This window comes from Carcharhinus amblyrhynchos, chromosome 1 (genome assembly GCF_965287045.1).
Source record: "Carcharhinus amblyrhynchos chromosome 1, sCarAmb.v2.hapA, whole genome shotgun sequence".
NCBI lineage: Eukaryota > Metazoa > Chordata > Chondrichthyes > Carcharhiniformes > Carcharhinidae > Carcharhinus > Carcharhinus amblyrhynchos.
In genome coordinates, this window is record NC_137324.1 from 178,693,846 (window position 1) to 178,713,897 (window position 20,052).

Below are 20,052 nucleotides of genomic sequence, written 5' to 3' on the forward strand. Positions count from 1 at the left end.
CTTCCTCTGTGACCAAGGTTTTGGACATGTGACCCTAATATCTCCAGATGTGATTCGGGAGACATTCATTTGTCTTATAATACCCCTGTGAAGAGGATTGGAACTTTCTATTAGGGGCTTTATAAAGGTGGTACTTGTTGTTGTACAGGTGATGTAAAGGAGAGTGGATTTGATGCTGAGACTTGGACAGTATCTGGTTTGGAACGGAAAGGAAATTAAGCAGCTTAGCCAATAATTGGTGACTGTTCTTGTCTGATCCGTTACGCTGAGATTGTTAAATCCAGATGGAACACAGGGGATCAAGTTTAACTCCTCTACATCTGTCTGAGACTGAGACTGGGGCTAAAGGGATTAAGGTACTCGGCCAGGTTTGAACACTAGGCTCCCAGAGTGTTGTAGATGGAGGGATGATGTACCTGAGGTTTTTATTTAGTGAGTTGGGAGGTAGATAGAGATATCCCCTGTGGATTGGGGGTTCCAGGAGAAAGGGGAAGGATCTAAACTGAAACTCGGGTTGTTTAGAGGGATGTCAGGAAGCATTTCCCCACACAGAGGAGCGGAAATCCGGAACTCTTGAGACTGGGATCAGTTGGGAATTTCGAATCAGAAATTTGTTGGGGATTGAAGGCTACAGACTCAAGTTGGAAAGATGGTGCTAAAATACAAATCATCCATGGAACAGGTTCGAGGGGCTGAATGGCCTCCTTCTGTTCCAATGCTCCAACTGGTCCCCCGACAAACACAAGCTGCTTGTGGTATTCTGGTATCTGAGGCAGGCAGGAGAATCCCTAGAGTATAGGAGGAGGCCATTCAGCCCATCGCTTGTGCACCAACTCTCCAACAGAGGGCACCACCCAGGCTGTTTCTTGTAACCCACACATTTCCCATGGCCAACCCCCCTAACCCACATATCTTTGGACACTAAGGGGAAATTTGGCATGGCCAATTCATCCAACCTGCACGTCTTTTGGACTGTGGGAGGAAACCGGAGCACCACAGGGAACCCACGCAGACACAGGGAGAACGTGCAGACTCCACACAGACAGTGACCCGAGGCTGGAATCGAACCCGGGTCCCTGGCGCTGTGAGGCAGCAGTGCTAACCCACTGTGCCACCGTGCTGCCATTGGTCACCCAACATGTCAACCATCCTTTCCAAGGCCAATCAGGGAAACATCACCAGTTGATTGGAGGATTGTTGATTGCCACTCAAACATCTTTCATTTCCAGAGGCTCCTGGCCAATCCTGGAGGGTTGGCAACCCCGATATTAGCATAAATTCATCTTCATTCCGCATTCCTTCACCTCTCCGAAAAGCCATCCGATGTGAAATAGCCGTGTTCCAGCAACTCAGCGCAGGATGGACGTTTATCGGGGTCTATCTGTAAACATTGCTGAAAAGAAAAGGGAGTTTGGAACAGTGTGAACCCTCCAATCCCATCTGCTTTTAACATTCACTTCAACACTACTAACGGAAAAATCAATCCTCATTTTAAAATATCTCGGATGAAATTACAAATAAAAATCTTTCAGCTGCTGAAATATCTGTCTCACGAAAAGAGGAAGTAGTTATTTCCTTGGCATCAGTTGCTATGGTGATTGGGGGAGTACAGGGTTCAGGACTTCCTGAAGAGCGGGCATCTCATCCGGAGCCCCCCAGGGCGCCCTCCTGTCGAAGGCTGGACTTCCCCGTGGGGGTCTGGAGAGTGAGCTGACCGTGGGCACGGTGAGAGGGACAGCACATGTGAGACCTCAATGTGAACGGCCTAGCTCCTTAACCAATCAGATTTAAAGGATTGAGAGAGAAACAGAGTTTTTAAAGTTTAACTCATTTATTAGTGTCACAAGTAGGCTGACATTAACACTGCAATGAAGTTACTGTGAAAATCCCCTAGTCACCACACTCCGGCCCCTGTTCGGGTACACTGAGGGAGAATTTAGCACGGGTCAATTTACCTAACCAGCACGTCTTTCAGACTGTGGGAGGAAACCGGAGCATCCGGAGGAAACCCATGCAGACATGGGGAGAATGTGCAGACTCTGCACACACAATGGCCCAAGTTGCAAATCGAACCCGGGTCTCTGGGGCTTTGGGGCTAATGACTGTGCCACCCTGCTGAGAAATAAAGGGAGAAGGAAACTGGATGAACTAAGAACCAAATCAGGAGCGGAGAATGAAATAAAAAGAGAGAAAGAAAGATAAAGTGAGAACATTTTTAAATCTTAAATTTGACATTTTTAAAAGATCTCAAACAACTATTTTCCACTTGTAGGAGTGAAACCCCACAGTTTTAAGTTGTTTCTTTATACAGTTTGAGAGTTTGACCAGCACTGCACAATGACCAGGTTAAAATAATTAATTACTGTTAATTACTGAGTATCCCTCTGTCCTGCTCACTCAAACACAATCACATACCTTCACCAAATCTATTACCAGCAGCGGGATTTGGGGATAGCGATTCTGAAGAAGTTCAGTTTCTTTGATCACAGGCAGATGCAGTCCAGTAAACAGTGGATTCTTGTAGAAAAGTTCCTGGTGTCTGGGAATTAGATTACCTGGAGCAGGAAAAGGCATTGCAAGGATTAAACTGTTTCATTAAGATACCAAAAATCCGGGGGAACCAGCCATGCAAATTTGAATGGATCAGAATGCGATCAGTCTTTCTAAAGAGGTCATTCCAGGTTATTCATTTTGAGAAGCAGGACTACAACACACTGATGTCCAAATTGTCTGGGGTCCAACATTCAGGAGAGACTGAGTCGGTTAGGATTATATTCACTGGAGTTTAGAAGAGTGAGAGGGGATCTGATAGAAACTAATAAAATTCTAACAGGGTTAGACAGGGTAGATTCAGAAAGAATGTTCCCGATGGTGGGGGGAGTCCAGAACTAGGGGTCAGAGTTTGAGGATAAGGGGGAAACCTTTTAGAACTGAGGTGGGGAGAAATCTCTTCACCCAGAGGGTGGGGAATGTGTGGAATTCACTCCCACAGAAAGTAGTTGAGATCAAAATGTTGTGTGATTTCAAGAAGAAATCAGATTTCGCTCTTGGGGCTAATGGGATTGAGGGATATTGGGGGGGGGCGGGGGGGTGGAGCAGGGGGAAGGGGGGGATCAGGATATTGAATTCAATGATCACCCACAATCAAAATGAATGATGCAGCAGGCTCGAAGGGCCGAATGGCCTCGCCCTGCTTCTAGTTTCTCTGTTTCATGAAGATTATCCCCTTCTATCAGAAATTCTTCCGCAGTAACATCAGGGAGAGGTGGAGGGAGGACAGAGAGCTTCAGTTTAACAACTCACCCGGAAACAGGTTATCAGGTCATTAGATCCGTGCTGTTGTCGGGATTTTACTGGGTGCCAATTGGTTGCCACGTTTGCAAGGTTACAACAGTGGCTGCTCTTTAAAAGTATTTCCTCGGCTGTAAAGTGCGCTGGGGCTGTGAAAGGCGCTGTAGAAATGTAAGTTCTTTTTGTCTAAACGAGCTCAGAAAATGATCAAAAGTACAGAAGATTAGAGCTAAGCCAATCCTAATTATTATAGAACACGGATCCATCAGTTACTGATTTCACAGGTCAGTGAGCAGCGAGTACGATGGGAACTCAGGAATAACTGAGCTTTGGAGTAAAAACAGTGGCAGGGTGAATGTGTACATCACAGACTTCCAATCCACTCCATGAAAGCCAAGGCACAATTGGTGAAAGTCTGATGGGATATCGATGTTACAAATGTTTTCCTGGAAAGCCGATGGGATTATTACAGCACTGGCTCCAATCCCAAACCCACTGGAATCACAGGGACACTACTCAACAGTTGGGAGGCATTTCAACTGCTGAAACCGAGCGAAATAAAAGCCCTCAGAATCCAATACTCCAGCCAAATGTTGGCTGGAAATGGTTTTGTTAAAATCCTATGTTGCTGTATCCACGGCAACGCACGCTGATGAAGGCTAATGCAATTTTAATACAGTCTAACAACCATTCTCTGATAGTGCCTCATTGTCCACACTCCAGCCTGCAGCTGCCAAGTGCTAATGAGTATTCCCAGTCGATGTACGAGTGTGCTCACTCCTCTCCGCATCGGGACAGCTAGCTCCTGGCTGGGGTGAGTTGTGTGTGAGGGCAGGACTCAGAATGTCAGGCCTGTGCGATGGGGATACCAGCATCACTCAAACTGTTCCTCAGCCCAATCCCCGTCAATCCAAAGATCACATGCAAAATACTGGCTGCAACTATACTCCGTCTGTCCGAGCACCCAGCCTTCATCGCTTTGAGAGTCAATGGCTAAACAAAAACCTAGACAGGATTTAAATGTTGTATCAGAGTGGGAAATCTCCAGGTACATCTTCTCACCCCTCCCAGGCCATCACACCTTTCATCCACCTCGCATTTGATCTTGTCCCTGTTGCCTTTGACTGTACCCCATTATTAACAAAAACCCCACGCACCAAAACCCCTTTCCCCACCCCAACTTCTATTGTAAACGAAGCTGAGGAGTAACGCTTTCGACATCAAGGCAGCATTGGACTGAGAGTGACATCAAGGAGCCCCAGCGAAACTGGAGTCAGTGGGAATCAGGGGGAAAACTCTCCGCTGGCTGGAGTGACACCCGGCACAAAGGAAGATGGTTGTGGTGGTTAGAAGTCCATTACCTCAGCTCCAGGATATCGCTGTGAGAGTTCCACAGGGGAGCATCCAAGACCCAAACCATCTTCAGCTGCTTCTTCAGTGACCTTCCTTCCAACATAAGGTCCGACGTAGGGATGTTCGCTGATTATTGCACATTGTTCAATATCAATCAGGATTCGTGACCATTTGTAGAAGGTTGTGTGGAAAGTTTGGGTTTGTGCTGATGGTTGACATGGAGGATTTATAACACACAAATGCCAAGTTGTAACATCATATCTCCAACACAAGAGAATCCAGTTGTCTCCCCATGACATTCAATGGCAATACCATCACTGAGTTCCCCACCATCAACATCCTGAGGGTTATCATTGACCAGAGACTGAACTGGGCCCAGCTATATAAATGCTGAGGCTACAAGAGCAGCTCAGAGGGTGGCATGGTAGCACAGTGGTTAGCACTGCTGCTTCACAGCTCCAGGGTCCTGGGTTCGATTCCTGGCTCAGGTCACTGTCTGTGTGGAGTTTGCACATTCTCCTCGTGTCTGCGTGGGTTTCCTCTGGGTGCTCCGGTTTCCTCCCACAGTCCAAAGATGTGCGGGTTAGGTTGATTGGCCATGCTAAGAAATTGCCCCTTAGTATCCAGGGATGTGTAGGTTAGAGGGATTAGTGGGTATAGGATATGGGGGTAGTGCCTGGGTGGGATTGTGTTCGGTGCAGACTCGATGGGCTGAAGGGCCTCTTTCTGCACTGTAGGGTTTCTATGATTCTATGAATCCTGCGGCAAGTAACTCATCTCCTGATTCCCCAAAACCTGTCCACAAGTCAGGTAAATCCCCACTTACCTGGAAGGGTGCAGCTCCAATCACACTCGAGAAACTCAACAGGACAAAGCAGCCCACTTGATTGGCATCCTATCCACTCCCCCCACCAGTAGCAGCAGTGTGTACCATCTACAAGATGCACTGCAGCAACTCCCCAAGGGCTCCTTAGACAGCACCTTCCAAACCTATGACCTGTACCATCTAGCAGGATAAGGGCAGCAGATAAATGGGAACACCCCCACCTGCAAGTTTCCCCCCCCAAACCACTCATCATCCTGATTTGGAAATATATCGGCTGTTCCTTCACTGTCACTGGGTCAAAATCCTGGAACTCCCTCCCTAACAGCGCTGTGGGTGTACCTACACCACAGGAATTGCAACAGTTCAAGAAGGCAGCTCAGCACCACCTTCTCAAGGGGTAATTAGGGATGGCCAATAAACACTGGTCAGCAAGTGACAGTCACATCCTGAGGACAAACTGCGAGAAATATCAAGTGTCAGAATCAGGGAAGGGTGAATGTGAAGAAAGTGATTGTTGTTTTTACGGATACTCTCCGGTTGGAATCGAAGGACACGATTGGGCAGCACCTTGTGGGTTTATGAGCTCCCTCACATGATCCATTCTCCAGAGACAGAGGACTGCACTCACCAAAACACTTAGTGATGTGATACAATTGATCAATATCGGAATCTCCAGGAAATAGCGGCTCTCCCGTCAACATCTCGGTCACCAGGCAACCAATAGCCCACACATCCACAGATCTGAAAAAGAAACCACAGCAAATACAGATCAGCGTCATCGCTTACATCATCTCACACGGAGCGGGGTTGTAGAAAGATGTTTTTCAAACTGGAGGCCTGTGACCAGCGGTGTGCCTCAGGGATCAGTGCTGGGCCCACTGTTATTTGTCATTTATATCAATGATTTGGATGAGAATATAGGAGGCAGGGTTAGTAAGTTTGCAGATGACACTAAGATTGGTGGCACAGTGGACAGTGAAGAAAGTTATCTCCAATAGTAATGGGATCTTGAGCAATTGGGCCAGTGGGCTGACGAATGGCAGATGGAGTTTAATTTAGATAAATGCGAGGTGATGCATTTTGTTCGATTGAACCAGGGCAGGACTTACTCAGTTAACGGGAGGGCATCAGGGAGAGTTACAGAACAAAGAGATCTCGGGGTACAGGTTCATAGCTCCTTGAAAGTGGAGTCACAGGTGGACAGAGTGGTGAAGAAGGCATTCAGCACGCTTGGTTTCATTGGTCAGGACATTGAATACAGGAGTTGGGGACGTCTTGTTGAAGGTGTACAAGACATAGAAAGATGGCGGCCACACATGCTCAGAGCAGCAGGCAGTAGCAGAAGCAAGATGGAGTTTGCAGAGAGATAACTGAGGGAGCAGAGCTGGAGCAGGGGGAAAGGATCGGGAAGGGATGAGGATGGGATATCTGAAACCCTGAAGGTGATGCTGAAATGTGACAGCACAGGGGTTGGTGACCGAGGTGGGGAAGAGTTTACCTTTCACTGGTGGGATCGCGTTTTCAATAACACTGTGACAAACATCACTGTGGAAAACAAAGAGGGTGGTGCAGAGGTCAGGGAGGTCAGCAAAGGTGGAGGACTGTCCGTTTCGAACAAGAAACCACGGAAAGCCCAGCTCTGCGAGGAGCTGCTGTATGGGTGGTTCATTAAGGCAGCCAGGCTGATACCAGGGAGTGAGACAGTGCGGGCAAATCGGGACAGCTCCAGTGACAGTGAGGCCGATGATAAGTTCGACCTGTCCTCAGCCTCACGCCTAACAGATGAAGAGTTGCTACGGGTTTGCAGGGGACGCACTGGCCACAGAGATGCCCGCCATAGTGTGACAATGAGTGCCAAGCTGCTCCGGTTCGAGGAGCAGGAGTGCCAGCTCCTGGCCAGGTACAGGCTGGGCTTCCAGTTGGGCGCTGTGTCCCAGGGGGTGCCAGAGGGGGAGTGCCCGCCTGGCGAGGTGACAGAAGGCGGGGCGATGCAGAAGAAGAAAAAGAGAAAGAGGGAGCAGGTCGCCTCTCGCCAAGAGGCCAACAGGGGTGCAGCAGGAAGGCAGCAACAGGACAGCGATGGCGAGAGCCAATACGCGGGCACCAAGCCCAAATCCGGGGTGCCAATTACCAGCAGGCAGGACTTGGCCCCCGAACGGGGACTAGGCGGGTCTGAGAAAATGGGAGACGGCAGTGCAGAGCGAAGAGTGCAGATGCACGAGGAAGAAGAGGGAAAGGAGTAAACCCTCTGGGCTGAGCACTGCCCATTTCCCACATCTTACAGGATCAGCATACTCCGACTCCGCGCTTCTGCCCAGGACTGTGGCTGAGGAGAGCAGAGCACACAACAACTGAGAGGCTGTTAATAAAAGCAGGATTTTATTTCAAAACAAAACAGGAAAAAAAAAGGACAGCATGGGAACACAGTGGTTAGCACTGCTGCTTCACAGCTCCAGGGACCTGGGTTCAATTCCTGGCTCGGGTCACTGTCTGTGTGGAGTTTGCACATTCTCCTCGTGTCTGTATGGGTTTCCTTCGGGTGCTCCGGTTTACTCCCACAGTCCAAAGATGTGCGGATTAGAGATACAAATGGGTCCAGAGGGGTAATTTTTTCAATAGGGGGTGGTGAGTGTTTGAGCTGTCAGAGGCAGTAGTAGAGGGGGGTACAATTTTGTCTTTTAAAAAGTGTTTAAACAGTTACATGGGTGCGATGGGTACGGAGGGATATGGGCCAAATGTGGGCAATTGGGATTAGCTTAGGGGTTTTAAAAAAAAGCGGCATGGACAAGTTGGGCCGAAGGGCCTGTTTCCGTGCTGTAAACCTCTATGACTCTATAACTGAGGTGTAGTGAACGTGTAGTGATTTGAACTTTGGACAGAGGAACACAGAGAGTCTGTTCCAAGCTCAAAGACTACACTGCTTCTCGTGTAATGTCTTCATTGAACAGGCTGCAATATGTCTCTCCACCATCCCCCCCCCGCCCCACACTCTCCCCCTTCCCCCAGCCCTGCCCCTCATGGCAGAATCACACAACGAGCCAGATGGGAGCTGTGACAATGATTGCATTTCAAAATACAAATATCCCCCTTTATCTAAAGAACAAAACAGAAATGTGCATGTCCTATCAAGTGTAACAGTGAGTTACCCGAGTTCCCCACTGTACCACAACCTCACTCATGCATTAATAAACTGTTCATTATTCTAGTGAGCCTCTGCCTGGGTGATGCTCCTTCTCCAGGATGTGCTGTTCCCTTTGCTCTTGTTGTTACTATAGTTGTTGTTCCGTTTCCCTTACTGGGAACTGATGGACCTCTGGGGGTGATGGTCCTTCACCACTCTGTGCACATAGTGAGATCCCATTTCCTGATTGGCTGCCTGCAGTGAAAGAAGATTTGGTAGATTTGATTATTTCCTTCCACTGTGTGCAATCGAGGAGACAACTTCTCCACACGTGAGCCAAGTTGCCAAGTGGCCTGACTCCTGTTGAGATTATTGCTCTCCAATGCACAGCGGGTAACACTTTGGCAATTTTATCAAAAGAAACTCAACTTCCTGCCATTTCTTCTTGATTTTTTCACTCACGCCTGTTACTACCTCTGTCTTTAGTAGATTGTTTGTTTCTGGGGGAGTAGTTTGGGTGACATTAGCCTCTGGACAGCATTATTTTCCATGCCTAAAGTTGGTGTGTATCTCACCCAAGGATTGCCTCCTGGGCATCTGTGCTGGATTCACTCACTTCCTAGATGATTCCTCTGGTAATTTTCATTGTCTCCTCAGCTTTCCATTTGATTAGGGTCAGTGCGGAGACGATATGGTGCTGAATTTCCCAACCCTTTATGAGTCAGCTGAATTCTTCACTCGTGAAGTGAGGGCCATGGTCACTCATCACACCGTAACGGCTGGTGTGTGCTTTCACGCCTGCCGGTCACGGAATCACAGCTATACCTTTCATCTTCTGAGGATCTGAGTGAAGACCTATTGTTATCCGTACGTGACTTGTATACCTGACTTCAGGCATTCTCAGCTGCAGTTTTTTTCTTGTTCAGTTTCGGGTTTATCCAGTGAGCTCTCTCCAGCAGCTCCATCAGATTCTCCTCATGTTCAGTAATAACGTTTTCCAATCTGTCTCCACATTAATAGACCAACAAATCATCCACTGTGGCTCCCATTCCGGGAAGGTCACTGACTACCTCAACCTGACAGGGTTGATATCCTTCTGGAGCTGTATCAGCATAAACTGAATGGTGCAATTTTAACAGAACACAGAGACCAGGAGGATTAAATATTAAAAGGGCAGCACAGTGGTTAGTACAGCTGCCTCACAGCTCCAGGGACCCAGGTTCGATTCCCAGCTTGGGCAGTTGTCTGTGTGGAGTTTGTACATTCTCCCCGTGTCTGCGTGGGTTTCCTCTGGGTGCTCCAGTTTCCGCCCGCAGTCCAAAGATGTGCAGGTTAGGTTGATTGGCCATGCTGAATTGATCTTTAGTGTCAGGGGGATTAGGACTGTAAATATACTCTGTAAATATACTCTGTAATACAGAATCATAGAGGGTTACAGCAGGGAAACAGGCCCTTCGGCCCATCTTGTCCACGTTGCCCCTTTTTTTAACCTCTAAGCTAGTGCCAATACTCACATTTGGCCCGTATCCCTCTATATCCATCTTACCCATGTAACTGTCGAAACACTTTTTAAAAGACAAAATTGTACCCGCCTCTACTACTGCCTCTGGCAGCTTGTTCCCCGCACTCACCACCCTCTGTGTGAAAAAAATTGCCCCTCTGGATTCTTTTCTATCTCTCCCCTCTCACCTTAAACCTATGCCCTGTAGTTTTAGACTCCCCTAACTTTGGGAAAAGATATTGACTATCTAGCTGATCTGTGCCCCTCATTATTTTATAGACCTCTATAAGATCATCCCTCAGCCTCCTACGCTCCAGAGAAAAAAGTCTCAGTCTATCCAGCCTCTCCTTATAACTCAAACCATCAAGTCCCGATAGCATCCTAGTAAATCTCTTCTGCACTCTTTCTAGTTTAATAATATCCTTTATCTAATAGGGTGACCAGAGCTGTACATAGTCTTTCAAGTGTGGCCTTACCAACGTCTTGTACAACTTCAACAAGACATTCCAACTCCTGTACTCAATGTTCTGACCAATGAAACCAAGCATGCCGAATGCCTTCTTCACCACTCTGTCCACCTGTGACTCCATTTTTAAGGAGCTATGAACCTGTACTCATGGATCTCTTTGTTCTGTAATTCTCCCCAACACCCTACCATTAACTGAGTAAGTCCTGCCCTGGTTCGATCGACAAAAATGCATCACCTCACATTTATCTAAATTAATCTCCACCTGCCATTCTAGATGGAACACAGAGATAGGGCTTGGGTGAGATGGTTGTCAGTACTGACTCGATGTCTACACTTCCCGCTGCCTCAACAGAGCAGCCAGCATAATTAAGGACCCCACGCACCCCGGACGTTCTCTCTTCCACCTTCTTCCATTGGGAAAAAGTTACAAAAGTCTGAGGTCCCGTACCAACCGACTCAAGAGCAGCTTCTTCCCTGCTGCTGTCAGACTTTTGAATGGACCTACCTCGCATTAAGTTGATCTTTCTCTACACCCTCGCTGTGACTGTAACACTACATTCTGCACCCTCTCCTTTCCTTCTCTATGAATAGTATGCTTTATATGCGTGTAAGAAACAATATTTATCACTGTATGTTAATACATGTGACAATAATAAATCAAATCAAATCAATTGGATATGGGATTGTTCAATAAGGGATGGGATTATTTACACGGATTTTCCGGATAATTAGCAGTAGTAAGCACAGGGGCTGATTTGAATGGACAGGGTTGTTTTACATTACCTTTTCATTGGTTTTAGTCTAGTTCCTGGCCAGTTACTGGGAGATAAAAATATGTTTTTTCCAGGGAAGGATAGTAATAAACTGACAGCGATCCAGTGATTCAGCGATGGAAAAGCAAAAAGGAACTGAGAGTTCCTGTACCTGAACCGACACATTATACTGAATTATTTTGTTTGGGGAACATTCTGTGCCTTTATGATTTAATTGCAAGATGCCACAACTCTATCAGGATAAAAACTCTCTGCTGTACAAGCTGATTCTTTTCAAAACCCACATTTCTCAGCTCGGTGTTTGAGGTATTACTGTGGGAGAGGCACAGCCCCAAGCTAACATTTCTCTGGTATTTGTAACCACCAAACCTCCAATAATCCTCACCAATTCCAGGCTACAATCGTCCAGTCGCATCTCTCAGAGTCTGACAAGGCTGGAATTTTACCATCCCGCCCCTTTTTATAAGGCAGGCCCAGGACTGGGCCTGCTGAACTGTAGTCTCAGGAAGGGACTGGTGTGTGTGTGTGTGTGTGTGTGTGTGTGTGTGTGTGCACCATGGGAGTGGTTTTACTTTATATTCTGTGATAAACAATGCTCCTTTCTAGTCAGGCTCCCTAAGTCATTACAAAGGCTGAGGAGAGATTTGAAAATAAGACACTGTTTTGAAGAGTAACAGGTGAGTTCTCCCAGAACCCTGACCAAAATCTATCCCTCAATCACCAGATTATCAGGTCATTGCTGTATATGGGAGTTTGCCGTGTGCAAATTGATAGGCACACCGACTACATTGCAAAGTAAATTATCAACAATAAACCGTATTAGGCACTACACAAATGTAATTTGATGTTAAGTGTTTATTAGAAACAATTATTTTACAGACAGTAACGAGAAGAGCTTTGCTCGGGTTAGTGTGGATCTGGTTTCAAACCAGGATGTGTTCATTTCAGGAGTGAACTGATTGGCTGTTTAGATGATGTTAAGGGAATTGATAGATTAAATACTGGAGAGACGATTTCCATTGGTGGGGGGTGGGGGGGTGGCGTGGGGGGGTTGACGGGGGGCTGTGTTAATTTATTGGGGGAGGGGAAGGGGAACAATTCTTTCTCTTTATTCTTTCACTGGCTGGGCCAGTATTTGTTGCCCACCAATCGCTGCTCTTGAACTGAGTGTCTCACTCGGTCATTTCAGAGGGTGATGGAGGGTCAACCACGTTGCCGTGGCTCTGGGGTCACACGTGGACCAGACTGGGTAAGGACGGCAGATTTCCTTCCCTAAAGGACATTCGTGAACCAGATGGGTTTTTACACCAATCAATGAAAGTTTCATAGTCACCGTTACCGAGACCAGCTTTACATTCCAGATTTATTAATTGAATTTAAATTCCACCAACTGCCACGGTGGGATTTGAACTCGTGACCCCAGAGTATCGGTCTGAGTCTCTGGATTACTCGTCCAGTGATGTTACCAGAACACCACCATCTCCCCCAACAATGGGAAAATTAGATAGGTAGTTTCAGAGTAAAGCACTTTCTCACACAGAAGCTCAGGGGTATCACTTGGAGCTTTCCAGACTGATTGAGAGATTTCAGTGAGATAAGCAGAGCAAAAACAAGCAAATGGATTCCAGGTACAGATGAATCCTGATCTAACTGAATGGTGGAATAGTCCTGGGAGGATGAATCACCTTCTACTGTTCTAAAGAAAAAAGAACAAAGAAAATTCCAGCACAGGAACAGGCCCTTCGGCCCCTCCAAGCCTGCACCGACCATGCTGCCCGACTGAACTAAAACCCCCTACCCTTCCGGGGACCGTATCCTTCTATTCCCTCCTATTCATGTATTTGTCAAGATGCCCCTTAAAACTCACTATCGTATCCGCTTCCCCCAGCAACAAGTTCCAGGCACCTACTACTCTCTGTGTAAAAAAACTGTAAAAAGTCTGACAACACCAGGTTTTAGTCCAACCTATTTATTTGATAATATTCTCACTAGCTTTCGAGGGGACAGCCTCTTCGTCAGGTGAATGGAGAGTTCTGGCCTCAGACAGAGCATATAAAGCACAGACAGTTTAGAGATTACTGATTAAAATGCGAATCCTTACACCTAACCTGCTGTTCAAGACCTGAAGTGGCTGATAATGTGAGTGGTAGGAGCACTGATCACAGTTTAAAGAGATGTGTATTGTCTCCAGACAGTACAGTAAGTGAGGTTTTGCAAACCCAGGCAAGTCACGGGGGTTACAGATAGTGCGACATGAACCCAAGATCCCTGTAACCCCCGTGACTTGCCTGGGTTTGCAAAACCTCACTTACTGTACTGTCTGGAGACAATACACATCTCTTTAAACTGTGATCAGTGCTCCTACCACTCACATTGTCAGCCACTTCAGGTCTTGAACAGCAGGTTAGGTGTAAGGATTCGCATTTTAATCAGTAATCTGTAAACTGTCTGTGCTTTATATGCTCTGTCTGAGGCCAGAATTCTCCATTCACCTGACGAAGAGGCTGTCCCCTCGAAAGCTTGTGAGAATATTATCAAATAAATAGGTTGGACTAAAACCTGGTGTTGTCAGACTTTTTACTGTGTTTACGCCAGTCCAACGCCGGCATACCCACATCATAAAAAAACTGCCTCATGCATTTTGTTTAAACCTTGCCCCTCGCACCTTAAACCTGTGCCCCTAGTAATTGACTCTTCCACCCTGGGAAAAAGCCTCTGACTATCCACTCTGTCCATGCCCCTCATAATCTTGTAGACTTCTATCAGTTCACCCCTCAACCTCCATCATTACACTGAGAACAAACCAAGTTTCTCCAACCTCCTCATAGCTAATACCCTCCATACCAGGCAACATCCTGGTAAATCTTTTCTGTACCCTCTCCAAAGCCTCCACATCCTTCTGGTAGTGTGGCGACCAGAATTGAACACTATATTCCAAGTGTGGCCTCACTAATGTTCTATAAAGCTATGTTTGTTCCTTTAGTATCTGTTCCTCCCTCCAGCTGCACTCCTTTGATCTAAATGCTGAGTAAGATAAGGAAAGAGAGACAGAAAGTGAGAATGTGGCTGGTGTTTTGGACAGTGGTTGTTTAAGAGTGATCTCCTCGCTCCGAGTGTTCGCCAGCTGGAATACTTACTTGCCGTACTTGGTATCTCCGACCAAGAGTTCAGGGGGCCGATACCAGCGGGTTGCCACATAATCGGTGTAGGTCTCCCCTGGGGCTGCAAGCGTTCGCGCAAAACCAAAATCACACAACTTAACAGCCCCGGACTGAGACACCAGAATGTTCTCTGGTTTAATATCACGGTGAATGATCTGGAAGAAAACAGATGGTAGTTTAAACAGGCTGAATCCTCCAGTTACCGATTATTCCACTGGCACTCCCTCAGATATCTAACTGCCCAATTCTCCCATCCACTCCTGCACACGGTTTATTTCGCTGGGTAGGCTTCATTCCTTACAGCCAATTGGTCAAACTGAAGCATCTTCCAGCTTTAAACTTGAATTGGTGTCGCCTGTGATAATCTCAGAATGTGTGAATGTATAAAAATAGAATCCAGGTAGAGGTAGTGGGTTTGCAGGGGCTACCTTAGGAGCCTTGGTGAGTTCCTGCACTGCATCTTGTAGATAGAATCATAGAAGCATACATTGCAGAAGGAGGCCATTCAGCCCATTGAGTCTGCATCACCAACAATCCTGCCCAGGCCCTATCCCCACAACCCCCTGCATTTACCCCAGCTAATTCCCCTAACACTAAGGGGCAATTTAGCATGGCCAATCCACCCAACCCACACATCTTTGGACTGTGGGAAGAAACCGGAGCATTCAGAGGAAACCCACGCAGACACGGGGAGAATGTGCAAACTCTACACAGACAGTGACCCAAGCCGGGAATTGAACCCTGGTTCCTGGCGCTATGAGTCTGTGCCGGTGGCACAGTGGTTAGCACTGATCATACACACAGCTGCCCCTGTGCATTGGTGATAGAAAAAGTGAATGTTAAGGGGGTGGATGTGGTTTCAATTAGGTGGCTGCTTTGTCCTGGATGGTGTCGAGCTTCTTGAGTGTTGTTGGGAGCTGCCCCCATCCAGGCAAGTGGGGAGTATTCCATCACACTCCTGAGTTGTAGATGGTGGAGAGGTTTTGGGGATTCAGGAGGTGAACTGGTTTTCACATTGAGACAGGGATTGAGTTTTACTCTAATCGACCTACTGATTATACTGAGTGTAACAGAAGATTTCACTGATTATTCTGAATGATTTCAGTCCAAAGATGTGCGGGTTAGGTCGATTGGCCATGCTAAAGTTGCCCCTTAGTGTCCAGGGATGTGTAGGTTAGAGGGATTAGCGGGAAAATGTGTAGGGATATGGGGATAGGACCTGGGTGGGATTGTGTTCGGTGCAGTCTCGATGGGCCGAAGGGCCTCTTTCTGCACTGTAGGGTTCTATGATTCTATGATTTGTGTTTTGTTTGCAAAGCTTGGTTTTGACCAGTTTTGCCTGTTTTCAGACCTCTCTGATGAAGATTGAGAGAAGTGTGAGACAGTGTGTATCCCCGGACACCACACTCACATTGTGGCTGTGACAGAATGCCATTCCTCGCAGGATCTGGATCAGATATTTCCGAACTTTGTTGTACTCTAACCCATTTGGGGACTGCTCCAGATCATCCAGTACCGTGTGATCCACAAACTCGAAAACCAGGTACCAGCGTTTCTTCCTCTTGCACACTTCCAGCAGATTGACCAAGTTCTCGTGTCGGAGTTGCTGAGAAGACAAGAAGGAAAATGAGATCGGTTTCTCCTGAACTGTTTGTAGGTTTCTGGGAAATCTCTGGAATTTTCAACAAGTGAAGAGACCGTGTGTCTAAGAAAAGAGGATATCTCCAGGGTGACTAAAGATAGATAATAACTCTCCTTCTTACACAATCCACATATAGATACAAAACAAATACAGAATACAATAAAGGTATAAAAAGTGTTATGAAGATCATACTTTATTCCATTTGGATAAAGCAGGTCTGTCATCACATATTCCATGAATTTTTTTCTGTGAAAATGAAACAAAGAATTATACCAGAGAGAGGCCATTCAGCCCACAGTATCTGCCTAACTCACCAGTGAAATCCTTTGGGAGGCATCATGTTAGATTCTTTATCCTTCTTGAGCTCCTTACACTTTCTAGAATGTTGACCAATCTATTGTCTCTCATTTCCCTTTCTCTGTCCTTTATCTTAATGGCCTCACTCTCCTCTCCTTCTTTACACAAATATCCAGGAAAGTCAAACCAAAGCATGTGAGTTGGCCAAAGAGCATTTGAAAAGCACTCACTCACAAATGAAAGTTAAAGCAGATAAAAACACTAAAGTTCGCAATGTCGTCACTGGAGGTGGTGATGTCGTTACTGTTAAAAGCAAGGTCAACAAATCAGAAAGAAACTCAATGATCTCAGGACGTCTCCAATAGGATGAAAAATCAACATGTGTGTCACGTTGAGAAGTTAAAGCAATGTAATGGCAGGGGCGATAGTCAGGACAGGAGTTTGTTCGCAGTGGTTAAAAAATACATCGAGTGAAATAAAAATATCAGAACGGTCTGAGAATGAATCAGGAGCTACAAATTCTAACGTCAACCCTCCAGTCATCAGATTGGGTAAGACAGAAATATTATAGAAATATATTCCAGGAAACTGTCCAGGTGACTAATGAAAACTATTACAAACTCATGAACTAGTTTGTGTGGATAGGCAGGAGAAAGGTCTGGCCACACATGACGGCAATGTGGGGGCTGCGTCACCCATAATGCAACATCCTTCCAGCTTCAATCCAGAGAGGATAGACCACGTGAGGGAGGCAATCAAGTTTGTGATGGAAAATGACCTTGTTGAACCAAGGCACCCCGGACATTCTCTCTTCCACCTTCTTCCATCTGGATAAAGATACAAAAGTCTGAGGTCACGTACCAACTGACTCAAGAACAGCTTCTTCCCTGCTGCTATCAGACTTTTGAATGGACCTACCTCGCACTAAGTTGATCTTTCTCTACACCCTCGCTATGACTGTAACACTACATTCTGCACCCGCTCCTTTCCTTCTTTATGAACGGTATGCTTTGTCTGTATAGCGCGCAACAAACAATACTTTTCACTGTATGTTAATACATGTGATAATGATAAATTTTTTAAAAGCGTCACAGTAACCGGAGCTCACCTATTGCAATGGTACTGCACCCAGGTTGGTCCCAGCAATTAAATATCGATTATCACCAGGGTCGATGCGATTTCAGAGCCAGATTCATATCCAATTTCACAATTGGAAGATGTTAGTGAGGAGATTAGATAGGCCATGTTCATTACTAAAATGTAATTATTGAAGGGATATTGGCACATTCAACTAATCAACACAGCCAAAGAAATATCACCTTTCCTAACCTTGTGTGGATTTTATTAATGTAAAGTTATGCCTTTCAGAATAAAAATACCCCGGAAGGTTCTGAGGGTTTAAGCAGCAGGTTGTGGAAGGATGGGTGATGTCTCTGTGGGGTATATATTGACGATTTGGTAGCGTTTGGCCAATCCTGGAACAAACATTTACAACATCTGCACAAATTGTTTGATTGGTTATAATGCACCAATTTGGTCATAAACTTGGCAAAAAGTGAATTTGCCAAAGTGAAAGGAATTTGCTTTGGTGAGACTGTGTGAGAAGGCCGAGAGACTCCCAGAGAAACAGACCTAAGGTCGGTGGTGTTGTGGATGGTCTGGAAGGATGGCAAAAGTTGCAGCAGGACATAAATAGGATGCAGGACTGGGCGGAGAAGTGGCAGATGGACTTCAACGCGGATAAATGTGTAGTCGTCCATTTTGGCAGAACCAATGGGATGAACGAGTACACTATCAAGGGCAGAAGTCTGAGTAGTGTTGAAGAGCAGAAGGATCTAGGGGTCCGGGTCCACAGGACTCTTAAATCGGCCTCGCAGGTGGAGGAGGTGGTCAAGAAGGCATATGGTGTACTGGCCTTCATTAATCGAGGGATTGAGTTTAGGAGTCGGGAGGTAATGCTGCAACTTTATAAGACCCTTGTCAGGCCTCATTTAGAGTATTGTGTGCAGTTCTGGTCGCCTCACTATAGGAAAGATGTAGAAGCTATTGAGAGGGTACAGAGGAGATTTACAAGGATGTTGCCTGGACTGGGAGGCATGCCTTATGAAGTTAGGTTGAGGGAGCTGGGACTCTTTTCCCTGGAGAGACGAAGGTTGAGAGGCGACCTGATAGAGGTTTACAAAATGTTGAGAGGAATAGATAGGGTGGACTCTCAGAGGCTATTTCCCCGGGTTGAAATGGTTGCTACGAGAGGACACAGATTTAAGGTGCGGGGAGGGAGGTTCAGAAGTGATGTTAGGGGTAAGTTTTTCACTCAGAGGGTGGTGAGTGAATGGAATCGGCTGCCGTCAGTGGTGGTGGAGGCGAACTCGCTGGGGTCTTTTAAAAGACTTCTGGATGAGTATATGGGGTTTAATGAGATTGAGGGTTATAGATAGGTCTGTAGGTTGGTAGGTGTTGATGTGATCGGCGCAACTCGTGGGCCGAAGGGCCTGTTTGTGCTGTAGTGTTCTATGTTCTATCCTGGATTTTCCTGTGCTTAAGACAAAGTGAGAGATTTACTGATATGCTGATACGAATAGATTCAATCGGAATTTCATTCTGAATTTCAGCATTGTAGTGGCTCCCTTTGATTCTGATTTCATCTGATTTATTATTGTCACATGTACCGTGAAAAGTATTGTTTCTTGTGTGCTGTACGGACAAAACGTACTGTTCATAGAGAAGGAAATGAGACAGTGCAGAATGTAGTGTTACAGTCATAGATAGGATGCAGAGAAAGATCAGCTTAATGCGAGGTAGATGCATTCAAAAGTCTGAAAAGCCCTGACAAGCTTGTTAAAGAGAGGCAAAAAATTTGAACACACAAAGAAGTGTCAAAGTACTTTTGAGAACTTGAAAGTTGTGCAGATTACCACACCAGCTTTGGCTGCACCAAATTATACTAAACATTTAAACTATAAGTAAGAACATAAGAACATAAGAAATAGGAGCAGGAGTAGGCCATCTAGCCCTTCGAGCCTGCCCCGCCATTCAATAAGATCATGGCTGATCTGTCGTGGCTCAGTTCCACTTTCCCGCTTTCTCCCCATAACCCTTAATCCCCTCTCTTATCAAGAATCCATCAACCCGCTTCTTAAAAATATTTAGCGAGGCAGCCTCCACCACTTCAATGGGCAGAGGATTCCAGAGATTCACCACCCTTTGAGTGAAGAAGTTCCTCCTCAACTCCGTTCTAAACCGCCTCCCCTTTATCTTGAGGCTGTGCCCCCTAGTCCTACTGTCTTTTTTGAGCGGGAGGAGTCTCTCCACCTCTATCCTATCCATCCCATTCATCATCTTATACGTCTCAATGAGATCTCCCCTCATTCTTCTAAACTCTAACGAGTACAAGCCTAGTTTATTCAGCCTCTCCTCATAGTTCAATCCCCTCAACTCCGGTATCAGCCTAGTAAACCTCCTCTGCACTCCCTCCAGGGCCAAAATATCCTTGCGCAGGTGCGGCGCCCAAAACTGCACACAGTACTCCAGCTGCGGCCTCACCAATGCCCTATACAGCTGCAGCAAGACCTCCCTACTTTTATATTCAATCCCCCTCGCTATGAAGGCCAGCATCCC

The 20,052-nt window shown here is 46.3% G+C and overlaps 1 protein-coding gene and 1 pseudogene across 1 annotated transcript in view; one reads left to right on the forward strand and one right to left on the reverse strand.

Moving 5' to 3' along the window:
• The window catches only part of LOC145348000 (cyclin-dependent kinase-like 2), a 56,447-nt gene that overhangs the window by 20,852 nt on the left and 15,543 nt on the right, over window positions 1–20,052 (reverse strand). The window contains exons 3-7 of the mRNA XM_080196086.1: window positions 15,907–16,101; window positions 14,472–14,650; window positions 6,099–6,211; window positions 2,416–2,555; window positions 1,305–1,393 (exon numbers count right to left, since the gene is read on the reverse strand). Coding sequence (XP_080052212.1) covers window positions 1,305–1,393; window positions 2,416–2,555; window positions 6,099–6,211; window positions 14,472–14,650; window positions 15,907–16,101 — 716 coding nt within the window. The remainder of the gene's footprint in view (window positions 1–1,304; window positions 1,394–2,415; window positions 2,556–6,098; window positions 6,212–14,471; window positions 14,651–15,906; window positions 16,102–20,052) is intronic.
• LOC145348408 (G patch domain-containing protein 4 pseudogene) lies at window positions 6,817–7,713 on the forward strand (annotated as a pseudogene).